The sequence below is a fragment of the Sceloporus occidentalis genome, unplaced genomic scaffold (genome assembly GCF_023333645.1).
Source record: "Sceloporus occidentalis isolate IW3139 unplaced genomic scaffold, rSceOcc1.0.p SCAF_13, whole genome shotgun sequence".
Taxonomy (NCBI): domain Eukaryota; kingdom Metazoa; phylum Chordata; class Lepidosauria; order Squamata; family Phrynosomatidae; genus Sceloporus; species Sceloporus occidentalis.
Genome location: NW_028316993.1, coordinates 18,743,716 through 18,767,030, shown reverse-complemented (window position 1 = coordinate 18,767,030; position 23,315 = coordinate 18,743,716). Strand labels below are relative to the sequence as shown.

General features: G+C 41.6%; 1 protein-coding gene across 1 annotated transcript in view; it reads left to right on the top strand.

Moving 5' to 3' along the window:
* The first annotated feature begins 2,880 nt into the window (after positions 1-2,880).
* The window catches only part of CLIC4 (CLIC family member 4), a 61,669-nt gene continuing 41,234 nt past the window's right edge, over positions 2,881-23,315 (top strand). The window contains exon 1 of the mRNA XM_089478179.1: positions 2,881-3,025. Coding sequence (XP_089334305.1) covers positions 2,951-3,025 — 75 coding nt within the window. The 5' untranslated portion in view covers positions 2,881-2,950. The remainder of the gene's footprint in view (positions 3,026-23,315) is intronic.

The window sequence follows — 23,315 nt, the reverse complement described above, 5'->3', positions numbered from 1 at the left end:
AACACAAGTTGCTATATGAGCTACCCATGTGTCAGACACAGTAAATGCTTCTGAACAGACCTGCTCCTAGTTGTCCCAATAAGAAAGCACCATGCAGCTATTCTGCCTTTTCTTCTTTAATAGATTTCTTTGTTTGGTGGGAAGGAAAAAAGGATGAAGGCAGTAGTGGGAAAATACAAGAGACTGAAAAGTGAATGGCAAGTTGTCCGAACCCTATCAAATTTTGTACATAGGACAGGGAGATTGTGAATTAAAAGTCTCTGTCTGAAGCATCTATGGTCCAAAACACACTGCAGAAATAATCCAGCTTGCGACCACTTTAACTGCCCTGGCTCCATGCTAGGGAATTCAGGGAACCGTAGTTTTGTGAGGCATTTACCCTTCCCTGTCAGAGAGCTCCAGTGCCACAATAAGCTTCAATTCCCAAGATTCCTTAGCACTGAGCCAGGGCAGTTAAAGTGGTCTCAGACTGGATTATTTCTGCAATATGTCTTGCACTGATCATATCTTTCACAGATGGACATGTGGACATCCTGGTAGTTCCCTTCATGTTGTTGTTGTTAACTGACTTTGAGTTGGCCCTGACTCATGGCAACCCTGTAGATGAGACATCTCCAAGCTCCTCTGTCCTCCACTTGCTCTGCTCCCTAATAGAGTCTATCCACAGACAGGGCTGTTCAACAGTGGAACACACTCCTTCCTCAGAGTGTAGTGGAGTCTCCTTCTTTGGAGGTCTTTAAGCAGAGGCTGGATGGCCATCTGTCGGGGATGCTTTGACTGAGAGTTCCTGCATGGCAGAATGGGGTTGGACTGGATGGCCCCTGTGGCCTCTTCCAACTCTATGATTCTATGATCTGCGGTCTTCCTCTCTTTCTACTTCCCTCCACCATCCCAAGCATTAATGTCATTCTGAGTGAGTCATGCCTTCTCATGCTGTGCCCAAAATATGACAGCCTCAGTTTCGACATCTTAGCTTCTGGTCTGATCTGTTCAAGGACCCATCTGTTTGCCTTTTTGACCATCCAGGGTCTCCTCAGCTCTCTTCTCTAGCACCACATCTCAAGTGAGTTGATTCTTTTCCTATGTGTTTTCTGCACTGTCCAGCTTTCGGATCTAAACATGGTGATGGGGAATACGATGGCTTGGACTATTCTGACTTTATTGCTCAGTTGCATAGCTTTCCTCTTTCGATCCTGTCTAGCTCTTTCATGGCTGCCTTTCCTATTCCAAGTCTTCTTCTTACTTCTTGACTGAAGTCTCTGTCCTGATCAATGTTTGGTCCAAGTTACGGGAACTACTGTTTTGATTTCTTCATTGTCTAGGTTGAATCTATGTATTTCTACTAAGGTCATTATTTTTCTTTTCTTTTTGTTCAGCATTAAGCCTGCCTTTGTACTTTCTTCTTTGACTTTCCTTAGTCATTTCCCCAACTCTGTGATGTTTTCTGCTAGTAATATGGTGTCATCCGCATAGCCTAGGCTGTTGGTGTTCCTTCATCCTATCTTCGTTCCTCCTTCCTCTATATCCAAGCCTGCTTTTCTTACAGTATGTTGAGCAAGTAGGGTGATAAGATGCAGCCTTGTCTGACTTGGGAACCATTCTGTTTCTCCACGTTGTGTTCTGACAGTGGCCTCTTGCCCTGAGTACCGATTCCTCATCAGGAATATCAGATATGTTGGCACTCCCATGTCTTTAAGGGCCTTCCATAGCCTTTCCTGATCTATGCAGTCAAAGGCTTTGCTATAATTTATAAAGCACATGCTGATTTTCTTCTGGAATTCCTTGGTTTGCTCCATTAGCCACAGTATGTTTGTAATGTGGTCCCTAGTGCCTCTTCCTTCCTGAATCCTGCTTGCACCTCTGGGATTTCTCTCTCCATGGATGGCTGGAGTCCATGCTGCAGAATTCAGAGTGTAATTTTGCTTGTGTGAGAAGTTAATGCTATGAGCTCATATAGTTGCTGCAGTCTTTGGTGTATCCTTTTTTGTGGATGGCCTCTTGTCCCAAGTTCAGATTTCTCATCAATACGGTCAAATGCAGTGGCACTCCCAAGACTTTAAGAGCCTTCCATAGCTTTTCATGATATATTTTGATGTTCATTTTTGTATATTTTTAATTGTATATATATTTTTTAAAATTGTAAGCTGCTTTGAGTTCCAACTTTGAAAAAGAAAGCAAAATAATAATAATAATAATTGAAAACATGCAAGGGGAGCTGCCTTGGCCATTTAACAAATACAACCCCCCCCCCCCACCAGTGATACCTTTATTGGCCAACCGAAATGCACAATAGACTTGTTGCAAGCTTTCGAAACTCCATGGGCCTCTTCTTCATCAGGCAAGATGTGGCAAACCAAGCAGGAGGGGGAAATAATTGGAGATGTTCGTCAGATGCCTGCATTTTATTGTTTTGGTCCTTAGTAAAGGTTAACATCTTTCCCTCAGCAGCATAACATCTTTACTAAGGACTGAAATAACATGCAGGCCTTTGACTAACATCTCCAGTTGTTTTCCCCCCTCCTGCATGTAATTTAAGTTTCCTAAGGCTTCAGCCTTTGCTAAGGAAGCTAAAATATTAAATACTAAGTATTAAAATAATAATAAAATAAACAACAACAACAACAATAATGCAGAATAAACAACTGCTTCTTGGGGGGGTCAGAGTGATGTTTTGAAGCCACGCCCCTTTCATTAGCATATAGACACCAAGCAGCGCCCTCGACTTTTTACTGGTCACTGTCCCCCTTCCTCTTCTCCCCCCCCTCGCGCACTTTTAGTTGCTTGGCCCCTTAGCCCCGCCTCTTTCGCGGCTGAGGCCCCGCCCCTTGATATAAATAGCCCGCTGTTGCGGCGCCGCCTTCAGTCTGGGTCCAGCTTCGCTCGGTGGAGCTTCGAGGAGGAGGAGGAGGAGGAGAGCACGAGACGAAGCGAAGCGGCGCGGCGGGGGAGGATGGCGCTCTCGGTGCCGGTGAACGGGGTGAAGGAGGAGGGCGACAAGGAGCCCCTCATCGAGCTCTTCGTCAAGGTAAGCGCCGCGCCCCCAGAATTTGCCCGGGCTTTGGCTGCTCTCCCCGCCTTTGCCTCTTCGCCTGGGCTCCCCTTCCCCTCTTCAGTCTCTGACTTTGCTTCCTTCCTTATTTTTGTCTTTCTTTCATCCCCCATTCTTTCTTTCTTTCCTTCCTCTCTTCTTTTCTTTTCTTCCCTTTCCTTCTTACTTTCTTTCGTTTCCTTCCTCCCTCCCTTCTTTCTTCTCTTCTTTCTTTACTTCCTCCCTCCCTTCCTTTCCTCTCTCCCTTCTTACCTCCTCTTTTCTTTCCTCCCTCTCTTTCCTCTCTCTTTACCTCCTTTCTTACTTCCCTCCCTCCCTTCTTTCCTCCTTCCCACCTACCTACCTACCTTCCTTCTTCCTTTTCCCTTCCTTCCCTCCCTCCCTTTCCTTTTTTCTCCCTCCTTACCTCATTCCTACCTTCCTTCCTTCCTTCCATTCCACCCTCCCTCCCTTCCATCCTTCCTTTCTCTCTCTCTCTCCCTCTTTCTTTCTTTCTTTCTTTCTTTCTCTCCTCCCTCCCTCCCTACCTCCTTCCTCTTCTTCTTCCCTTCTTCCCTTCCTCCCTTCTTTCCCTCTCTCCTTCCCTCCTCCTCTTCTTCCCTTCTCTCCTTCCTTCCTTCCTTCCCTCTCTCCTTCCCTCCTCCTCTTCTTCCCTTCCTTCCTTCCTTCCCTCCCTCACTCTCTTCTTCCCTCCTCCTCTTTTTCCCTTCTTCCCTTCCTCCCTTCTCTCCTTCCTTCTTTCCCTTCTTTCCATTCCCTTACTGAGGGAACCAACTTGAATACTTCTTGATCCAACCCTTCAGAACAACCCACCAAATAGGCCTGATGCCTCCTTTGCCCCTCTTCATTTGAAGACCTGTTTTTGTTGTTGGTGGTGTGAACTTCAAGGCTATGGAATTCTGGGAGCTCTGCTCTGGGCCCCAGAACAAACTCCAACTCCCAGAATTTCATAGCCTTGAGCCAGGGCAGTTAAAGCGGTGCCAAACCTGATTATTTCTCTAGTGTATATAGCAATAGCACTATACATTTCTATACCGCATCGTAGAGAACTAAGCACTCTCTAAGCCAGTGGTTCCCAAACTTTGGTCTCCCAGATGTTTTGGACTTCAGTGCCCAGAATTCCTGACCGTTGGCCAAGCTAACTGGGGCTTCTAGGAGTGGAAGTCCAAAGGTTTGGGAATCACTGCTTAAGCAGTGCTAACAATGTGTTAGCCAATTGCCCCCCAACAAGCTGGATACTCATTTTATTGGCCTACGAAAGGATGGAAGGCTGAGTCAACCTTGGAGCCCTGTGGGAACAAACTCACAACACTGTGAAGTTGAAGGCTTTCGTGGCTGGCGTCCATAGTTTTTTGTGGATTTTTGGGCTATGTGGCCATATTCTCGACGAGTTTATTCCTGACGTTTCGCAAGCATCTGTGGCTGGCATCTTCTGAATGGCCACATAGCCCGAAAAATCGACAATAGCTATCACAACATTGTGTCTATGGGGTGATGGTGGTGTCTTCACCTCTCCCATCCAGGATTAAGATTAGCATTGGATGCTCTATTGGTTGACCCATCAGTGATCCCACATTTGGAACTGCTAGCTTTCTAAAAAAGCCCAGGAGGCCAGAAAATATATCCAGGAATAGCTGTGTTGGCCACAGCAAAGTATGATAACACCCTAAATCCACAAACAGCAATATCTTTACCGGGCCAACTCAAATGCGCAAAATGCACAAAATACATATTGCAAAGCTTTTGATGCTCCACTGGCTTCTTCGTCAGGCAAAGGCGTTAAAAACCATATGAGACAGCGATATCTGTTCCTATTTTTAACACATTTGCCTGATAAAGAAGCCAGTGGAGCATCAATATGTATTTAGCGCATTTGAGTTGGTCTTATAAAGGAATTGCTTTTTCATATGGTTTTTAACACTTTTGCCTGCTGAAGAATCCAGTGGTGCTTTGAAGGCTTGTAACGTCCATTTTGTGCACTGATTTTTAACACCTTTGTCTGATGATGAAGCCAGTGGTGCTTCGAAAACTTGCAACAGGTATTATGTGCATCTTAGTTGGTCCACTGTTGGGTGGATTTTAGATGTTATTGTTCTTTACATAAAAGTGTTTTACATTTGTATTGGTTTTGTGTTGCAGGAAAAAGGACAATAGAAGTTTTCAAATGAAAGTTGAAAATTAAGTTACTTTGTGTTGGCAAGCTAAAGTTTACTCCTGAATTGATTTCCCCCCACCTTACTTTTCCTTTTTGCATTTCCCATTTTTCCAGTAACCGGTACAAGAATCGATTAATACCAGATGTCATTTTTGAAGGCCTTGCATATATAGTTTTGAAAACCTTTTAATAAAAACATTGTACATTCTAGTTTCTAGAAGGAAGATGACATCAAACGATTTATGAAATCATCTAATTGTTGAGATAATATAATTTTACCTTACCCACAGCCTATGCTTTCTTTGAACAGAGCAGATGCTCTGGCTTTAGCATTTATTTAGTCCTAAATCCAGTGTTAATTCTATCTAAAGTAGATCCATCGAACCAGTGGAACTTGCATAAGTGTTGGTTTCCATGTGCGCATTGATCCTGTGGTCTGCTTGATTTGGGAGTAACAACTAGGTTTGGCCTTATTTTGAGGAACCCTTTCCCCCCCAAAGCAAGCTTTGTTCCCTAGCAGTTTGATAATACATTCTTTTGCATTGCAATTCTGTCTGTAACTCCCATTCCAACATCTGTAACACCCATTCCAACCCCCATTCTCGCTGTTGTGTAAAAGAAACAGCTGAGAGCAAAGTCTTGAACTGGGAATAAAGGGTGGAGACTTGACAGAGTCTGGATGAAGTCATGTTCTCCAGAAGTCATGATTTCATGCAAGCTATGAATAGTCCATTACTCACTTGTTCTTGGAGGTGGTGTGAGGAGGCTTGGCCTGAATTCCTCCTTCAACTTCTGCCAAGCTTTGAGGGTTATAAAGAGTTAATTCAAGTTAAATTAAAAATTGTGAAGTCGAAAGCTTTCATGTTCAGCATCCATAGATTTTCGTGGGTTTTTTGGGCTATATGGCCATGTTCTAGAAGAGTTTATTCCTGACATTTCGCCAGCATCTGTGGCTGGCATCTTCAGAGAAGATGATTTCCCTGAAGATGCCAGCCATAGATGCTGGCGAAATGTCAGGAATAAATTCTTCTAGAACATGGCCACATAGCCTGAAAAACCCACGAAAATCTATAAATTAAAAATTGTGTTTCTTTTAAATGTGCTGATGCTTATTTGCAGCCTCATTAGTTTTGGTTCATAATGGCATGATCTATTCACCAGCATTTTGGTCCTGAGAAATAGAGGTTCTCAACTCTGTTGTGTGACAGGGTAAATATCCCCAAAACAGGAATGCATATTTTAGAAAACCAATTTAAATTTTTGAGCTGCACATCTAGGTTTACCCTATGATGCTTTTCAACTGGGCAGTGCTTTGATTTAGAAGTGAGCAGATTGAAGACAAAAGAACATAGGAAGCTGTTTCATACTGAGTCACATCATTGGTCCAAACAACCCTGACTGGCAGCAGTGGGTTTCCAAGGATGATTCTTTCCTAACTGTACTGGAAGATCCCTGGCATTTGGTGGTGGTCTTCCCATAGAAGTACCAGCCAGGCCCTCTGCTCAGTTTCTGAAATCAAGTGAGACTGGATCAGTTCAGCAAGTGGAGGAATTATGACTTTTAACTTCATTATATTTAGAGTTGTGTAGGGAGAGCCAATGTGTGGTGTAGTGGCTTGAGCATTGGACTATGACTGTAGACCAGGGTTTGTATCACCACTCTCTCAGCCTCAGGGGAAGGCGAAGGAAAACCTCCTCTGAACATATCTTTTTGACAAAATCCTGTGATAGGTTGGTCTTTGTTGTTGTTGCTTGCCTTCAAGTAGTTTCCAACTTATGGCGACCCTATCATAGGGTATTTTGGGCAAAATTTCTTTGGAGGGGGTTTGCCATTGCCATCCTCTGAGGCTGAGAGAGAGAGAGTGAGAGTTGCCTGAGGTCACTGAGTGGTTTTCCCTGGTCAAACTGGGATTCGAACCCTGGTCTCCCAACTGTCCTAGTCCAACACTCAAACCATTGTGCGACGCTGACCCCTCCAGATTGCCCTAAGTTGGAAATAACTTGAAGGCACATGCAACAAAAATTGTTTGGACTTTAAGCTGTATATTAGTTGGACTTGCTTATAAAGAATTTGACCATGAGTATTTGGAGGAAATGATTACAACTATGTTATACTCTAAATTGGATGTGAATCATTTGGCCCTTTAGATGAAGTTGGACTTCACCTCCCAGTACTCCTTGCTATTGACTTCGATGGTGGGACCACTGTGATTTGCACTCTGCATAATCTCCATCTGTGCTTTCTATCATCATATCCTAACCTGATAGAATAGATAGATTGAATTTCTCCTAGGTGAGCAATCTTCATTGTTAAAAGATGATGTCTTGGCACATGAAGAAGGCACCAGCTAGATCTGGGATTAAATAGCCCCTCCAGGAATTAACATGTTGAGGTGATGCAAAACTGGTCTGATATTAAAAAAGAAAGTATTTCCAAACAGAACAGCTTTTTTTTCTTTTTCTTTTTTAAAGTGTCACTTCTAGAGAAGGAGAAAACAGATGGAAGTTGCTAGCTTCCAATAGCTAGGATCATTGTGCTTTCAAGTAATGCCTTGAAACCAAAATATTTATGCTGTGGGCTGCATCCTATAACTCATGCCCTTTTTCTGCTGGAAAGCATGTTTGCAAAGCAAACTTGAGGAATTTAGATGAAATACAGCATTGCTTGTAGCACTTAGCTGGTGGTCTGTGGTGATGAATAACTGCAGTTTGTACCTTCTGTCAAGTGCCTTTGGTCTCCCTGCAGTCATGTTAATGTGCAATGCAAATATTTGCTGTCTTAATGCTGATTAAGCAAAACTGGCCAATACCTCATTTCCTAAGAGCTTACAAGCAAGTTCACATGTATATTTGATAAAAGGAGGGCAGCTTTCGGTGTCTAGCCTTAAAAAACTTACTGAATTGTGATATAAGGAATGTGGAGTAATTGGGTTTCTGTATCTAAGATTAAGCATGTATTGAGCCAAGGGAAGCTGAATTCCAACATGCTGTTAAGTATTACTGTATATACTAATGTATAAGTCTAGATATTTTAGTCAAAAAAGTGATCCAAAAAACCTGGGTCGACTTATCCGTAGGTCAACATAAGTACTATACTTTAACTCTTTTTTTTATTTTAAAAAAAACCCCTCTACTATTCTATCCAGCCTTTAGGGTGAGCACAAACAGTTAGGCCTTTCAAAAAAATTTAAGTTCTTTAGCATTGTTTTCCTTTACATTCTTTGTTACATGCTGCTAGGTTTTTTCAATATAAGTAGTGTTAGTGTTCAGTCAAATGTAGTATCGGAACCATTGGCAATAATCTTTGAAAACTCCTGGAGAACAGGAGAAGTCCCAGCAGACTGGAGGAGGGCAAACGTTGTCCCCATCTTCAAAAAGGGGAAAAAAGAGGATCCCAACAATTATCGTCCAGTTAGTCTGACATTAATACCAGGAAAGTTTCTAGAGCAGATCATTAAACAGAGAGTCTGTGAACATCTAGAAAACAATGCCACAATCACAAAAGTTCAACACAGGTTTCAGAGAGAGAAGTCATGCCAGACAAATCTTATCTTGTTCTTTGATAAAGTTACCAGCTTGGTAGATGAAGGGAATGCTGTGGATATAATATATCTTGATGTCAGTAAGGCCTTTGACAAGGTTTGTTATGATGACATTCTTGCAAACAATATTATGTAGAAGTCTCTGATTGTCAGAGTTCAGTGAAACTGGGCCGAGACAGAGTGCCCGAAAATGGTGGTCTTCAGGTGCGCATTTTAACTCCCAAGAGGCGCCGCAGCTGCCAAATAGCGCAACATCCCTCTGGAGTAAAAAGAACCCAGTTCTTCGGGGTTCTTTTTGCAACACCTGGGTTACATTGTGAGTGTGCTACTGGCACACTCGTGACGTAACCAACATGCCGCAGTGTGTGGATGCTGCGTGTCCCTTACATCAAGATGACATTGCCCGTGTGGAGGGGATGCTGCCATCAGGCTGCCACTGTTACATACACACCATTACATTTTGTTATTGGGGAATCTGGGGAAACTGGAAAATGTGCTAGATATTTTGAATATTTGACCATCCCTAAGCAAAGAAGGGCCTTTATGTTGGGAAGATTAAATATTCTGCCATCAGCAGTTCTGGAGGGAAGGTACAATAAGGTACCCCACCATTGTCGTTTTTGTCCCTGTGGCCTTGAGGAGATTGAGTCAATTAGTCACGTTCTTCTTAGTTGCCACCTTTATATAGAGACCCGTGCATTTTATATAACTCCTATTGTCAAACAATTACCCGGAAGGGAGAATAAATTTTATATTAAATATTTCTTAGCAGGTCATAACGAAGATGTAATTAGCAGAGTCGCTAAATTTCTTGCAGCTGCTATCACCCTTCGTAGAGGCTATTTAAAACAGATTCAGTGAACTCTGGAAGTCTAAGCATGGCTGATATTGTCATTCCAGACACTATGTAATTTCTTGTATGTGAATTTTTATATACTGCTCTATTATTTTTTTTATCAATTTCTGTTATTGATATGCAGATTATGCTAAAGAGATTCCTTGAAACATTTTTATAACCTTTTAAAACACCCTGCATGTTGACACTGTTAGAGTTTTTATGACTGTACTGTATTATTGTATTGTATTTTATCGCTGTGCTGGCTGTGTGCCATAATAAATAATAAATGTTACATACAAGGGTTCTGGACCATGCGGTTGATATGTGGTCTGGAACCCTAGTGCAGCCGCTATGCCCCTTTCGGTCTGTCTGTCTCAGACCTACGTTTGATATGACAAAGAACTGAAGTTGGCTTGAAGCTGCCTGTTTCTTGGAAACTAGTTGATCACAAGCCGAAACTGTGCAGATTTCAGAACACTCTGGAACTGAGGTGTGACTCCATATAGTATGTGAGTACACACCTGCTATGCTTCAACTTTCTTTGAATTTCCTGACTGTATCTAAACAAAGGCAGGAGAATACAACATGGTCCATTTGAGATGCATGCAAATGAAGTCCAGAAGAGTCAACAGTTTTTTGGTGGCTGGATCAAGAAATTGTGGTTGCCAGAATCCTAGCCTTCCTTTGTGCCCTGACCATATGCTTCTGTGCAAAGGAGGGACAATCCCCTGTTTTCTTTCTTCTTGGCTCAAAGTTTAATACTGGAAAGGGTGGTGACGGCTTGCTGGGTGTGCGTCTGCTGTTGAGATATTCTAACATACTGGCTAAGCAGCCCCACCCAGACTTGGAGGTTGTGTGGGGCAGAAAGTGACATACAGCTGTGGGAATGGTTTCCCCCCTCCTCTTATAGCTTCAAATACTAAAGTATGTTACCTTTGCCAAGTGGCAGTGGTGTGCATTGTGGTCTCACGTAAGTTTGCCAGTCTGGGTTCTTGAGAAATTCCTCCCTGGTCTCAGTTGTAATAACAAGAAGTTGATTTTCTGTTTTCTTGGTTGCCTTAGCAGCCAGCCAAATAGTTTTGTGAGCCCAGAGTAGCTGTTTGAAAACTGGTACGGAGTGTCTGGAATTAGCTATCTGAATAATTGGCTGTCTTTTCCTGAGCCCCAGCAGGAGAATCTGTTCTTCTCTAAAAACATTGCCATTTGTCATATGTTTTAGCATTGTGTCTCAGACATACAGACAAACAAAAAAATGGGACAGGAAATAGGCAGTGTGTATTCATTTCTAGCATTGCTGTCAGCAGATAATCTTATCCAGAGGTCTGGTTTAGCTTCAGAATCTCATTACGTGCAGTCCTTATGCTAGGTGCAGGGCAGTTGCTAAAGGATAATCTTGTAAAAAGCAAAAACAACAAACACATACATACCCTACACCTGCATCAGAAATAATGTAGTTAGGAAATACACGTGGGCTGTCACATTTTCAGGAATGGGAAATGTCAAGCCCAGCCATGGGTGGCTGTAGCAAAATCTGACCAGGAGTGTGGTACCTCCGTTCAGAAATACAGAGGTCACTTGTGGACACTGGGACCTGCTTGGCAGTAAGCCAGATCTCAGTGCATTTAAATCAGAGCTTGGAAATTTATTTTTTGGATTGTAACTCTGAGACTCTCCTGGCCAATATGATCAGGGGCCATGGCCAGTGACCTGGGTATTCTGGAAGCTGTAAACCAAAAAGTTGTTTTTTTTGAGCTCAGGTCTGAGCAACCTAGATGTTTAATCCTTCCCGCGTGTAAATGATCCAGTGCTGTTTACTGTATGCTAAGGACCTGGGGTCTTGGAAATGGTTAAGGGCTAACCTCAGACCTGGGAGCTCCTAGCAGATAAAGAGGCAGAGCTGTTATTACAGATGCAGTTGGATGGTGTCATGTGTCATTGAATGAAAATAGTATATGTTCCATAAAAGTAAGTTTTGACAAGCAAAGTGTAAGTTGGGCTTGGCCCTCTTCAGAAGTGCATCTGTTAATGCATCGTTACTTTGCCTGAAGACAGTCTTCATCACCCTCTTGAAAAATGTTGGTACCATCCCTTGTCAGCTGTGACAGCCAAAGACAAGTGCGACAATGTGTTTCTTGTTAATGAAGCTGACTGAGTGGAGAAACTGTGAGGCAAAGATTTCTCTTTTCCCATCTCTCCTTTGGTACAAATGTTCTGAATGGCTTTTGGCTCCCCAGCATTGTTTTTGACACAATCTGACCAAAACAATTCAGGCTTTCACATTGTTTCTAGGTCTTTGAAATTGAATTGGCCAAGAGGCTATGCTTTCTTTCAAGCCACTAGCCATAGCATCACATTAGATCGCTGTGCAAATAATGACACTGGTGTTGGCATCTTTTGTTCCTGTTGTGTCCCTTCAAGCCATTTCTGATTATAGCAACCCGAAGGTGATCCTATCATGGGGTGTTCTTAGTAAGATTGGTTCAGAGGGGGCTTTGCCTCTGCTTTCCTCTGAGGCTGAGAGAGTATGACTTGTCCAAGGTCACCCATTGACTGGGTGGGGATTTAAACCCTGGTCTCCAGTTCCGTCGAAGACTGATGTGCTGTGTTGAGCATTGGATTACAGCTCTGGAGACAAGGATTCAAATTACTGTTAAGTCAAGGAAACCACTGGGTTTTCTTAGGCAAGGAATACTCAAAGGTGTTTTTGCCAGTTCCTGCCTCCAAAACTTGATATTTATTGGTGGTGTTCCATCCAAGTACTAAACAGGGATGACCCTACTTGGCTTCTAAGATCAGGTGGGATCTGGTGCCTTTAAGTATTTAGGCCCACCATTAAGCATGTTGCTGTTAACTGTCCTTGAGTTGACTCAAACTCATGGTGACCCGGTGGATGAGACATCTCCAAGACTCCCTTTCCTCCATTGGTTTACTTAGTTCCTGCAAATTCATGTCCATGACCAACCTGGTTGAGTCTATCCACCTGGTATGCTGTCTTCCACTCTTTCTACTACTCTCCACCTTACCACATTATTGTCTTTTCTAGTGATGTATGCCTTTTCATTTTGTGGCCAAAGTATGACAGCATCAATATGATCATCTTTGCTTCTAAGGCAATTTGAGGCTTGATCTGTTCAAACACCTATTAAACATAATTACTGATTAATATGAACATGCAGCTTCAACTTGAAATATCTGATATTCAGAAGTAAATTGTTTTTCCCCCCACAAAGCTTGTACATTGTGAAGATTTCTTATTATGTAATTTAAAAATTTTATAAGCTAATGGTAGCTTTTTCTTACTCTTGCTTTGTCTGGTTCTGTCAATCAGTAGGTAGATTTTTTCATTAGATATATGTGAGCAATGGTAACAAAAGCCATTTAATCAGGCTGGGAACTTACTTGTCTGCCCATCTTATATGACTGGTGAAAGGCAGAACACTTAAACTTACTGGCATGTTTTTGAAAGTGAGCAGCAGAGCCCATGGCGCCAGTTAATCTTCCAGTGGGCAGATGGAGGAGACAATATTAGTATACTAAGAAGTCAGACTTGAGAAGGTAGTCACCTAAAGTGCCTCAAGTTCAGAGTCAGGATTGTAAATGTAACTTCTTGAGGAAAGAAGCCAAGTTTTTCAAGGCTGGGTTGAATCCCCCCCCCCCCAATTATTTTGCCATTTTGAAGCTCACATAGAAGTTGAGACTGTTAAACTGGGTTATTTTTCTGTGTCTGCAGTGGTTATACAGTAGTCAGAATCATTTATTACCAATTCTCTGTGTTCCAAACAATATTTGAGTCTTCACTTTCACTGATTTGGTTTTTAAATAAAACCAGATTTTTAGTTTTTATGGGTGCTAATATATTTTGAAGCCATGATACAGGAGTTGCTGAGACACAGACCAGAATCTTGTAGAGGCACTACAGGAGCATAAAGCAAATTGTGCAGGTAGTTGAACTTTCTTAGAGGCTGCATAAGTCCTGTTCCTTGGTAAGGCTGATCATGCTACAAATACACATACCACCTTCTCTCATACTGTTGACTTGTTGTATGGAGAGCTAGCCATAATGCAATGGGAGTACTTGGAACCATCATGCTTGTTGCACATCAGGGAAATTCAGTGTGGCTACACTCCTGTACACACACACATACTGTATATATACAATATATGTATATATGTATACTTTGCTCAAAGTTGTAGGATTCTGGCGAGAATCTGTGCACTAAGATATCTACTCCATGCCATTGTCCTGCTCATGGTACAACCCCAATTCCTTGTAGCTTCTTTGGGATGTTACATGGAAAGGCTGTGCTCTGCAACCTGGAAAGCTTTTGTGTGGTTTTAATCTTCAGTTGTTGCTGTTGCTTCTGCCTCCAAGTTGCTTCTGACTTATGGAGACCCTAAGGTGAACCTGTCATGGGGTTTTCTTGACAAATTTCTTCAGAGAGGATTTCCCATTTCCTTCCTCTGAGGCTGAGAGACTGTGACTTGCCCAAGGCCACCCAGTGGGTTTGCATGGCCAAGTCAGGATTTGAACCCTGGTCTCCAGAGTCATAGTTCAACACTCAAAATACTGCAGCACACTGGCTCTTAAATAGGTACATGTGCTCTTATATGCTTGGTCCTGAATTGTCTAAATTGGTAAGAACCCCTATCTTCCTCTTTACTTTGGTTTCATCAGTATATTTAGTCTGTTCACTGTCTGAGTGCAATGCTACCCAAACCTTTCCAAAAAGGTGAAAATGGACCCTTACCATGCTTTACAGCCTGTATAATTTCTGGCCCAGTCCTGTGAACATATGGTTGTCTTGGAGCTATTGCATGAGGTGTTTTGTTCTATGGGGGTAACTGCTATATAATGTGGATCCCTTGTATGCTGATGTACAGTGGTTTCTAGTTTGCTGTGACTTGATTTTACATTGAAATGAAACAAGAATTGTAGCCTAATGTACTGCACTTCTGAAATGCTAGGAATGTGTTCCTGATAACAAAATGCAACACATAGCCATAAATGTGTGTCTTATTAGCTATGCTAGAATAGGCTTTGTCTCAGTCACATTTTTACAAGTTATATGTGCAGATGGTAAAGACACTTTACAGGTGGCTCATATGCATGGCCTCCCTGAATATCTCTCTTTTCACTGCTTGGACATATGATACAAAGCTACTGTTATAACATCAAAGTTTAATTTTGTTCTTGGTACTCTAGTGGGGAGAGAGGATTGATCTCTTTAATTTAAAGTGGCAGTAGGACTTTATAGAGTTTCAAAGCGCTTGTGCGGCCGACGGGTTTGCTTTGCTCTTGCTATATCCTGCTTTAGTGTTCCTATTTATAGTTACTTTGTTAATGCAACTGATGACTCTGTCATAAGTAATTGTTTTTGCAGTCCTTTGAAGCCCGAGACAATGTTTCTATAGGAAAGATTAGTATAGCCTTTGTTTGTGCCGGGCCTGTGCGGCCTGTGCAAATATACCAGTAAAACAGCATTTATGAGCACAATTGGAAATGGCTACAATGCACAGCTGTACTGCTTTGTTCAATACTGAAGGTCTCTATTAGTACTAGGTAATGAGTAAGAGGGTAGCAGCCATGTAGTTTTAGTACAGATTTGAGAAGTGAACTGCAGCTGTTGCTATTGATTCCCAAACCATTTAGGGTATGAAGTAGATCATAAGGATAAAATACTCTATTTTCTGGCATATAAGACAACCGGGCGTATAAGACGGCCCCCAACTTTTTATATAAAAATATAGAGTTTAAGGATATACTCACCGTAAAAGCCGGCAGCCGGCCATGCATGCATGTGCCGGCTTCAAGGGGCCTCTGGAGGCCCCTTAGAAGCCAGCAACCCCAAGAGTGCGCTTCAGTGTGCCTCCGGAGGCCCCTTAGAAGCTGGCAGCCCTGAGAGTGCGTGTGCTGGCTTCAAGGGGCCTCCCGAGCCCCCTTAGAAGCCTGTGCTGGGCTGCCAGCTTCCCAGGCCTCCAGACACCTGAGAAGCTGGCAGCTCCAAGAGCGTGCGCGCTGGCTTCAAGGGGCCTCCGGAGGCCCCTTAGAAGCTGGCACGGGGCTGCCGTCTTCCCAGGCCTCCAGAGGCCTGAGAAGCTGGCGGCTGAGCATGCTCCAGGCCCCGGGGTTCAACCCGGCCTATAAGATGAACCCCGACTTTTGACCCAATTTTAGAGGGTCAAAAAGTCGTCTTATACGCCGGAAAATACGGTACATCAAAATCAAATTGCACCTTAAAGACAGATTTCAACAACCAGTCAGCATGCCACCTGTAAGAAAATGCTCATCTCAAGTGAGGATGTTTTGAACATTTTTCCCCCAAGCAAGCCAACCTTCCTACATTAGTGAACTGAGTGCTATTACAGCAGTTCTGGATCAACATATCCTAATCTGTTGAACTATAGGCAGTGGGTCTTAGTGCCATGGTCTGTGTAACTGATCTTGGTACATAGAAGGCTCATGTTAGACGGACCCTCCTACTGTGAAGATGTTCTTGGAGTTTAAGCCTTGGAGGCAATACTGACTTCTGTCTGGAAATTTACAGGTTCCCCGCATCTTTCAGTCAGTAAATCTTTTGCAGCATTTTGGAATGCTGCAAACCAACTCAAGTTTCCAGATATTCTTCAGGGCCAGCCTCAGATATAGTGTATTGCAGTAATCAGTATATTGGTTATCAAGGCATGTGATATATCTATGTGTGTGTGTGTGTGTGTGTGTGTGTGTGTCTGTTCTCAAGTGGCCAGATATAGCTAGATAAAGATGCTGCTGTTAGCATATTGGCTACAGTTCTGCCAAACCAAGAGGTTTCTAAATCCCTTTGGCAGGGAGTTGGACTGGGTGGCCCTTGTGGTCACTTCCAAATCTATGATTCTATGATTTGAGTAGGTGAAATTTCATTTGTTTCAAGTATTTTGTACAATCTTTCAGGTAAATGCCCAGCACTGCATACAATAGATCAAGCCTATGCTTTTTTCTCTCACTGAAGCCAAAGGAGCTTAGAAGTGATTAATTTTTGCCTAGATCATGTTCTTACATTGCCATGTCAAAATATGTGGTGAAACAGAATCACTTTTCACACATTTTGATATATACTGAATTCTGGAGGTTAAAGACAACAAAGTGAGGCTACATTTTGCTTATTCTCTGGTCTTTCTCTGCCTTTGTAATTTTAAAAGAAGTCATCTGTCATAATGAAAGAGAGCTGGCACAGTTCTTTGGGACAGTTTGATAGTGTGTTTAGTTGTTCAAATGCCAGTGGCCAGTTTTAAACCAAAATTCCTAACAGTTTCACTAAAAGCATAAAAGGGAACCAGACTGAACCTATTGAGGAATCATGGTAGATGCTTCAAAATTTGATGAAATGTTTTCCCTTGTTAAGTTAAGGCACAACCACTGAAATTCCTGAGGTTTAAAAAAGGTGGGAAAATAGGAGAGGGTTCGCCAAGGTACTATTGGCAAGATCTTGGAGGTAGAAGAGTAGGGCTGGGGGAAAAGGATGCTGCATGAACTCCATTTGAGGTCTTCAGTATTGACCCAGAAATTATTGGGACATTTCATCTAGCACTTAACTGGATAATAATATTTTTAAGGCTACACTCAAGTAACTGAATATATGTACGAATGCCTCTAATTTATTCATATGCTGACTGTCTTTAGTCTAGTCGTTTTGCCAGTTGCAAAATTCAGCTTGACAACTCATGACCTCAAGCAATTGGAGTCTAGGGAAAAGTGACTTTCTAAAAGTGGCTTAACTATAGCAGGTTACTTGAAAAAAATAGCCCCCTCTTTATTAGGGAAGTGCACTGGTTCAGCTCTGACCTGGAAATTCATCTTCCTCAAATGCTGTATGTTAGAAGTCTAAATACTTCTAATTTTATCAGTAAAATTTTGCTCTGCAAAGAATAAACCAAGCTCCCTCTAAATTACAGGTTTGTGCAGTAGTCTCCCTGCCGTCATAGTGTAATCCATGTATTGTTGGCTAAATAAAGAGCCAAGCGCTTTCTTTACTTGGAGAAAGGAAGTACGGTTGATCTCTATCCTGCATTTGAATCCATATTAGGCATAAACTAAATATAGGAGAGTATAATAATCCAGGAGTGAAGTCACATCTGTGAACTTTCAAAAGGACAATGAGAATAGTCACTGCTACTGGATGGTCTTCAGAGTTTCCTCCTACATGCTAATGCTTTTTGTTTGCCAATTTCTGTGTTCAGAGCTTGTTCAATATTTTGTAAGTTTTTAAATGAATGAAAGTAGATCTGTTTTTAGTAGTTGAACAGGGAACAGATTTTGCCAAAAATGCGGTTGGGACAAAAACAAGATCCTAGAACACATTTCAGTCAGTGTAGAAAGCCTTGCCATTATGCTTTTCAAGGGATGGGGTTGAGGCTAAATCAGTTTGATATACTGATTTTTCTAAATGTTTCTTTCATGTAATAGGTTACATTTCATGTTACTGTTTGCCATCTTAATGGATAATATATATGTATGCCTTCCCAGTTTCAGAAGTACTGAAATTGACCCAGGTAGAAAATAACTATCTGATCTGGTCAATTTTACTGAAATTTTCCTGAAATTTCCCCAAAATTGCCTTCAAGGGGTGATGCATCAGATGCCATGCTGTAGGAGTATGATACAAAATGGATGCAAATCTTTAAGGCAGCAACATCTCTGGAAGACAGCTTTGGGATGTATCAGATCATATCCATAGAGCTTCGCATTAAAATCTAAAAACTCATTTTAAAATCATTTTTATGTCTTGAAAGTAAAGTTACTTTTGAGCTAAATTTGCAAATTATACTTACCACTTTAATTTGCTGCTCTGGCTTGGTATCAAAATTTTTTCTCTGTTCACTTCGTGTTCCTTTTTATGTGAAGTCTATCACCCTATAATATACTACTCTGGGTCAGCTAAGACAGAATGCCAATAGTGTTTGAGAAGCTGTGAGTTAATATTTATTAAGTTAAGGATTTTTATCACATTCTTAATGATTAAAGAACAGTTTACAACAAACTGAAACAATAACATGCAATAATGAACCTCAATATAACAGTGCTGAAATCACCTGCAAACCAAAGTCTCAAAAATATTGCACTGCGGTTCAGTTCAGGTTTTTGCTACCAATTTCTGCCTAGACCACTGCTGGATTGAATTATCCCTTTTCTTACCCCACCTTTCCAAAGCTATTAATTTTGTCTGGATTTTTGACCTGTGGTCATTTTATTCCTACTGATGTCTTCAGCACCTCCTCTGCTGTCTGCGCCAACAAACCTGTATCAAGATTGTAGCCTAGATGTTTAAGGGCCAAACTAAATACAACAGGGCCATTGCATGTGTCTTGTCCATATGCCTTCCCTGTTCATGGGATGTGTACACAGAGAGCAGTTGTGGTTTCAGTAAGAGGAAAAAAGCATCTACTCACCATATAAAAGTGTGTGTAAGGCAGGGGTGGGCAGTTGTCAGGGCTTGGGGACCTGCTTTGCCCTCCCGAGACCTAAGAGATTCACAACAATGTATTTATGTATATATGTATGTATGAATGAATGAATAAATGTTCCCCAAATGCCCTCTAACGGGTCATTCAGGCATCTTTTTTTTTAGCAAGACAATGCAAGTCATCTCACTCACGCATTCTGGGTTTGTTACTGACACTGTGGAACTGCATTGATCCATATCGATGCCCATCTCTGCAAGTCCAGTTGCTCAAATGTGCAAGCATCCGAATAAAGATGGAGTTGACAATGCAAATGCATTTGGAACCCCTTTTTAGTATGCAGTGTTTTATCCGTGGTCTGTTCACCTCAGTTATTCACACTACTGATGATGTGGATCTTTTTTTTTTTTTTTTAAAAACTCAGGAGAGGGGACATCATATCGATTATCCCAAATTAAGTGGAGTTTTTGGCAGCCCCCCCAAACTTAATGGATGCATTCAGGATGTGTGTGAACAATGGAGATTTAACCCAGATTCAACCTGGATTATTTTCACAGTGAAAATAAGAGATGTATAGGGACTAATTTTGCCACATTTTGCCCAGGAGAGCTATTTTTTTCTAACAGGAAGCGACCCAGCTGGCATTTAGGGGTACTTTGGGACATAAGAAAAGTTCTCAGCAGTGCCACATGTGATTTAGTCACATTTTCCCCACCACTCCAGTTTAAGGTGTGTAAGAAACATGACCTCCTCTCTGTTTTATTTCATTGCTGCTTCTTAAGGGAAATGACATTTTCTCAATCTGGCTTGGATGCCTTTTGACATGTAGATAAGGTGGGGAAGAAGACAGATTTTACATCTGTTCCCCACCCTCTTTTTCATATAAAAGGTGGAATCCAATCTTGTGCTTTATATTGTGGGCCCTTGGTATCTGCTGGGATTTGTTCCAGGATCCTCTGCGAGGATACCAAAATCCATGAACGGTGAAGTCCCATTAAGTACAATGGTATAAAAAAATAGGGTCTCTTATATGATGTGGCAAAATCAAGATTTGCTTTTTGGAACTCCTATATTTTAAAAATATTTTCAAGCCATGGATAGTTGAATTTGTAGATAAAAAATCTGTGGATGCAGAGGGCTAAGCATATATGAACAGGTTGGATACATTGATGGCTGTCCTGTCACATCAAGCTTGTCCTTAGCCATTGCTTCCCTCCCCAAGAGCTATAAATCAGCTTGATTCTCAAAAGGCTTTTTTTTTCTTTGTTTGAAAAAAAATTGCAATATACCTTCAGTAAGGATGTTTTGGCCTTGGAAGAGCTGTAGTGCTATCTGAGTAAATTGACTTTTGGGAATCTAGACTTATTTATTAATTATTAATATTATTTTAGCCCAATAATTTGAAGTAGGGGGAGGATATAACACTCTCTTTTAGAGCAGATTTGGGAGCTTTGGCTGTCTTTGTGGTGAGGCCTTGTAGAAGCTAGGAGGTAGGGTTTTTGTGTTGCTGCCAAAGCACATGCTGTTCTGTGCTAACTAGCTCAAGAGGAGCAAAGGTCTTGAACAATAGCTCTTCAGGACTCTTGTAATGTTCAATGTTGAATCTGAAGCATTTTTTGTACATAAAGCAAACCCTGACAGCAGGCAACCAGTTTTGCAATTTTATAATCTTTTCTCTTGAATACTAGAGTGCTTTATCTCATTCTCGGCAACACAGAGCGAGTCCATATTATGCTGCGAGAATGTACCTTTTGATCATAGCAACCTTTGTATGCTGTGATCTGACTGTGAGGGACCATGGGATTTATATAATGTCAACAGATTGTAATTATGACATTTTTATGTAGGAATATGGAGTTTTATTCACAGCCATATGAGGTAGATTAGCTTTGAGAGGGGTGTGCACAAGGACTCCCAATGGGCTTCACTGCTAGGCAGAAGATTGGAGCCCAGTCTTGATGAGAAAATGTACTCTTGGGAGCAACCTAGCAGAGTAAACCTAGGTTAAATCTATAATCTAGTATATTTGGCAGCGTTCTTTTGAACTGGTTCTGTCAATAGATGCTTCATATGCTTTTATGGTGTCCTTCATTCAGTGTCCTTATTGTCTAGCTTGCATAAAATGCTTCAGAAGCTCACAAAGTGGAATTGGAAAAGCTGGTTGTAGAACTGAGATCCATAGGCTTCTGTAAAAACAATGTTTCTTATATTTGTGGTGCATTGCTTTGTTTTGAGATTATTTTAATAATAATAAAATATTTTCTACAAGCTGTACTTGATAACAGATACCGATGCATTCCTGTTTTGCCAGGTTCTTGTAGGTGGTTTTAAAAGTGGTATTTGTTGGAAAATACCTTTCCCCTGAGCACTTCTTTTGCAGGGAAATAGTTTTCACCCAGTGGTCATATTTCTGATCTCCCAACATGTGTAATGCACTAGCCCACTGATACGAAGGGTCCACTCTAGTTACATATGTCAGTGAATCCAAAGATTGGCTTCATAGAAGCAGATATTCATAGGAAATCTGTGAGAAGATAAATGGTGATAGTCTGTATGTGTTTGTCCACATTTACTTTGTAAGAAATGGATAATTCCAAATGTGACATTGAACAAAGCGAAAAAAGTCCTTTGTTTTGTATAACTCTACGTGACACTTTCTGCTATTATGTCCCAAAACAATGGTGCCATCCTTTTGTTGTGATGGTCCTTCCTGAAGCAATATTTTTGTGCTAAGCTGTCAGTAGCTATCATGCATTCAAAGCAAGTCTTTGCATAACATTGTTTACCAGGGATCAATGAACGAGGGTCAGAGAGAGATGAGTGTGCACAGAGCAAACCTTTGCTCAGATCAAGCAGCTGGATACAAAGAGATTTGTAGTTTATAAGCCTATGGCTCACCTTTTAAAATGGTGAGCCAAATCAAAACAGTTTAAAAACTCATGGTGTAATTATAAAACTAATGTCAGAGGGAAAAAATGCAAGATAAAAAAAAGCTGAAGAAAAAAGACTACTTCTGAAAACAGACAGCTTTTCCCTTTTAGAGAAGTTTGTGTGTATGATCATCTGAGTACTATTTCCCAAATATCCCAAACATTTTTTCAATTCTAGTTTTAGCCCATCTATAGCTTTAAAGCTGTAGGAAAACTTATTGAGATGACCCTCCAAATTAATAATTTCTCAGTGAAACTGGTACCAAATTGTTATATGGTCTAACTGTTTAGTCCCAGGAAACCCTATGTTCTCAATCTGTAGACATTTCTATCAAGGGCATTTTTTCACAGGCAAAGTTATGTAAAGTTCCTTACTTGTAGGCAATGGTGGTCTACTTTCAGGGGGTTAAGGTAGGCGCATCTGCACCGCAGGAGACTGAGGTAGTGGCATTTTGCCATGTACACAAGGAAAATTGATTTCCCCCTCCCAAAGCTCCTCAATATACTCTAGAATTGGGGCAATTTACCACATTTTTGGCCTTCTGGGCCATTTTATGCTAAGAAGAGGACTTTTTGCAACAAGAAGTGACCAAGAACTCAAAGCCTATGCCACAGTTGCCTCCCACACTCCCTAGGGCAGTGATGTCCAAACTCTGGCCTTCCGGGTGCTTTGGACTTCAGCTCCCAGCATCCCAGACCATTGGCCAATGTGGCTGAGGCTTCTGGGAGCTGAAGTCCAAAACAGCTGGAGGACCAGAGTTAGGACATCACTGCCCTAGAGAGATTTGTGAAGAAATGTTTTTGGAATTTCCCCCCAAAGAATATCATTTGACCCTGGGGCTTCCCCTCCCTTTCGTAGGCTGACATGAAAGTATCTGGCACATGCGTGGTGCCATCTGACTTTAAGGAGGAATGCTGCTGGCAAACTAGATGGAGCTGGTGAATGGTATCCATTACAGTCGCAAACGTTGGTTCATCATGAGGGACCCCGACGTGTTTAAAGAGGATGGATGATGCAGCATGATCATCAGACCCTCTCACCAACAGTACTTCTATTGTGCCTGAATTAAGTTTCAAAATTTAAAATCTGGACACTATTAGAATGGAGTTGTTGTTGGAAACTAGCAAAATGTACGTGTTGTAGAAGTCAAAGTTCTGTATCCACAAAGATTGTATTCAGCAAAAGAATAAATGTCTGCCTTGATCATGGAGTAATGGTTTGAGTATTGGATTATGACTATGGTGACTATGGATTGTGACTATGAGAATTCAATTCCCAGTTCAACCATGACACCCACTAGGTGAACTTGGGCAATTCCCAACCTCAGGGGAAGACTAATGTAAACCACTTCTGACCAACTCGTGCC